Source organism: Temnothorax curvispinosus, unplaced genomic scaffold (assembly GCF_003070985.1).
Source record: "Temnothorax curvispinosus isolate PA1 unplaced genomic scaffold, ASM307098v1 QBEX01001249.1, whole genome shotgun sequence".
NCBI lineage: Eukaryota > Metazoa > Arthropoda > Insecta > Hymenoptera > Formicidae > Temnothorax > Temnothorax curvispinosus.
The window spans coordinates 74,382-77,664 of record NW_020211029.1 but is presented as its reverse complement, the minus strand read 5'-3'; the positions used below and the strand labels follow the sequence as shown (position 1 = coordinate 77,664).

Below are 3,283 nucleotides of genomic sequence, written 5' to 3'. Positions count from 1 at the left end.
AACATTTTGTTTATTATTATTTTAAACTTTTTAAACCTGTTTTTTTTTTGTTAAATTTTTACATCTTAAAAACTTTCATTAATTTTCAAAACGATGCGAAGATGTCTGAGCTCGTCCCTTTTCATTTCGACGCGCGATCAAATTTATGTAACACAAGTCTAAGTAGCTTTATCGTGCAAAACTTTTACCTCGTAAACACGAAACTTGAGCGTATTTACAGGACGAGATCTATTAGAACGAAACGGCCGGCGCGGCACTACAATCTCTTCGTTGTCTTCGCGACGCTCCTGCCTTTAATTAATCAACGGCGAACGTGGGTCGCCGTTAGCTCGTTAGCGTCGGCCGTTCATTCGATTTGCAGGCGTAGGTGGGTCGTAGGTTCTCGTTGAGCAAGGTCGGGTTAGGGAGTTAATGGGAATATTGCGAATATTGGCGAAGCGCGGTGAACGCGACTGAATAATTATACCGAGGGCACGTGGCGACGAGGGTCGCCCGAAGGTGGGCGAGCTACTTTTTGGATAACCGGATTATCATATTTCCCTCTCTTTCTTTCTCTTAACGATAAAATAAATTGTAAGTGCGGAGCTTCGTGAATAAATCGTTTAACACTGACAACGGATAAAATTACGAGGCACGAGGTGTTTATTTTGCACGTGGCGCACAATGACAGATCTCGAGAGAAAAATCAACAAAATCAACTATGACATGATGACACGTAATTATTTTAACAATTTGGAACGCGCTGCATCGCAACGTGAAGCTGAACTAATTGTGTTTTTATTCCTTAATAAAAACCAAACGTTACACGCGTTATGGATCAATAAAGCTTTTTATCTCCTCTGCCAGTTTCTATAAAGGTGATAATAGCGATACACCCCGAAGAAGCTCGACGCGATAAAAACGTGAGATTTTAAGTTTACCTTTAAAAAAATTTGGAGATTCACACGAGTTCACTCCAATTAAACCGCTTTAATATTTATCTTTATTAATTGTAAAAGTTTAGGCAATATTTTTAACAAGCGCGCTGCTCTTCTTTTAAAATCCGCTGCACGAGAGAGTTTCTGAATCAGGCGCTTAAAGCACGATGTTCTCTTCGTGAATAGGATGCTATATAAATGCTTATACTCAGTGGACACTTTTAAACATGTCATACGCACTTTTTATCAACTCCTCCCGCGCCTTTGCCCAGGCTGGTCGCTTCGCGGTCGTGAGAATTCCGACCGGCGGAGTTCTGGGATCGGCTTTGGTCTCCATGATCTTCAGTAACTGCTGGACCAATTCGATTTCTGTAATCCGGCCTCGGTCTGACGCCCTCACCGGCACGCTGTAAAACTGTAACAGGACAGCGAAGATCGTGACAATGATCAAAATATCCCGAATCGTCTTCCTATACCGTGTTGTTCGCGGTTTTATTTACTTTTGATAATTTAGCACATCAATTAAATTTTTAGAGATAAATCGAATATAAATCAATTGCTACATATAATTACGATTAATTTAATCGATGAGTAAACCCTAAAATATGCATTCTTCTAAAGCGTCAATCATTTCGCATCAATGCGATATATTGTCCATCATTGAATCCCACCTGATTGTGATGCGCGACGATAATGTGGTCGCCGGAGGAAGCTCTGTCCAGGACAATCTGCTCGTCGTTGTTTACACCGGGCCGCCGATAAATCCGAAATATTTGATAATGTTGCGCCATGCAGAGTGGTTGCATGGTCTTGCCGTCCTTGGATTTCACACGTTCAACCTCCAATCCGGACCTATTCGAAATCCAGAACTTATTCTCTCATTTGCGTACGTTTCTTTATTACGAACGAGTCTACAAAGATCTATATAAACAACTCGAATAAATTAAATTAAAATTTACTTGAACAGTAAAAGCGTATGAGTCCATGAGTATATTGATTTTGAGATCTTCTCAAGTCACAATAGCAAGAAAATCAGTAAATTTCCACTTGATCGAATTTATCCAGCTTATTTGTTTATTGATGATTTTAAATTTTTATTTAAAAAATGAGTTTCCAGAAAAAAAAATAGAATTGACTTTCCATTGACTGCAATATTCTCACCATTCGAATCTCTCTCTCTCTCTCTCTCTCTCTCTCTCTCGTTTTATTTTGGAGAAACGCGAAACAAGACGAGCTATGTTCGTCGTTGAGAATGCCGGCGGCGCCCCCCTATCGCGAATTTGCGTTAGTTTTTGAAAGAAAGGAACACTCTCGTAGCGCCGGCTTATTCTCGTCCGGATGCAGGATCCCGAGGATCCTTTGAGTCCGCTCATTCTCTCTCTCGCGAGTCCCTTTCCTCTTTATGCTCGCTTTCTATGGATCTTACGAGCCGGATTTCCTCGCAGACGTACGTCCTCTCTCTAAATTGATTTCAGCACGGCTTCTTTTTGTCCCCGACGACCAAGACGATGACAAGATCGACGCGTCGCGTCTCTCCCTCGATTATTGATAAATTATTACGCTCGCTTCAGTGTCAACGGTCATTTCAAAATGCGCGTCGTTCGAAGTGAATAGCGAAATAATCGTACAAGTCGAAGATTAAAGCGAAACTTGTAGATCAAGAGACGCGATAACGTCTCACGCCAAGTATATAATAATTTATTAACAAGATTATTTTTTAACAAGATACAAAAGAGATACATCCTTTCGTAAGCGATTAACAAGATACAGAAAGCGACACATCCTCCTTTCATATCCTCCTTTCATATCCTCTTTTCATAATATAATAATATTATTAATTATTAAGTGAGACGCTACAGCGTTCAAGAGACGCGGTATCGTTTCACGCCAAATATATAATAATTTATTAACAAGATTATTTTTTAACAAGATACAAGAGAGATACATCCTTTTTTGTAAACAATTAACAAGATACAAGAAGCGATACATTCTCCTTTCATAATATAATAATATTATTAATTATTAAGTGAGACGCTACAGCGTATCTTTTACAGAAAGAAGGACGCTTCTCCAGAAATAAATCACTGAATTTTTTTAATAAGTCAATATTATCGAAAGATTTAAATACTTGAGAAGAAAATAGATTTTTCTGATTATAATGATACAACATTGATGCACAGATATGCACTTGATGCATAGACGTGCATATATGCCTCTATTTTTCTGCCCAATTTATGTCATTCAGATATGTCGTCGTCGTCGTCTTTTTCTTCGAAAAATCTTAAAAAGTGTTGGTTTGGCCTACCGTGCCGCTAGATAAATTAAACAAATAAACTTAATACTGATACACTAATAAATTCGAGTAA

The 3,283-nt window shown here is 38.7% G+C and overlaps 1 protein-coding gene across 2 annotated transcripts in view; it reads right to left on the bottom strand.

Moving 5' to 3' along the window:
• The window catches only part of LOC112461598 (vesicular acetylcholine transporter), a 99,232-nt gene that overhangs the window by 22,634 nt on the left and 73,315 nt on the right, over window positions 1-3,283 (bottom strand). For both annotated transcript variants that reach the window (XM_025026919.1, XM_025026936.1), the window contains 2 exons: window positions 1,589-1,769; window positions 1,158-1,332 (listed from right to left, as the gene is read on the bottom strand). In XM_025026919.1, the coding sequence (XP_024882687.1) occupies window positions 1,158-1,332; window positions 1,589-1,769 (356 nt within the window). The remainder of the gene's footprint in view (window positions 1-1,157; window positions 1,333-1,588; window positions 1,770-3,283) is intronic.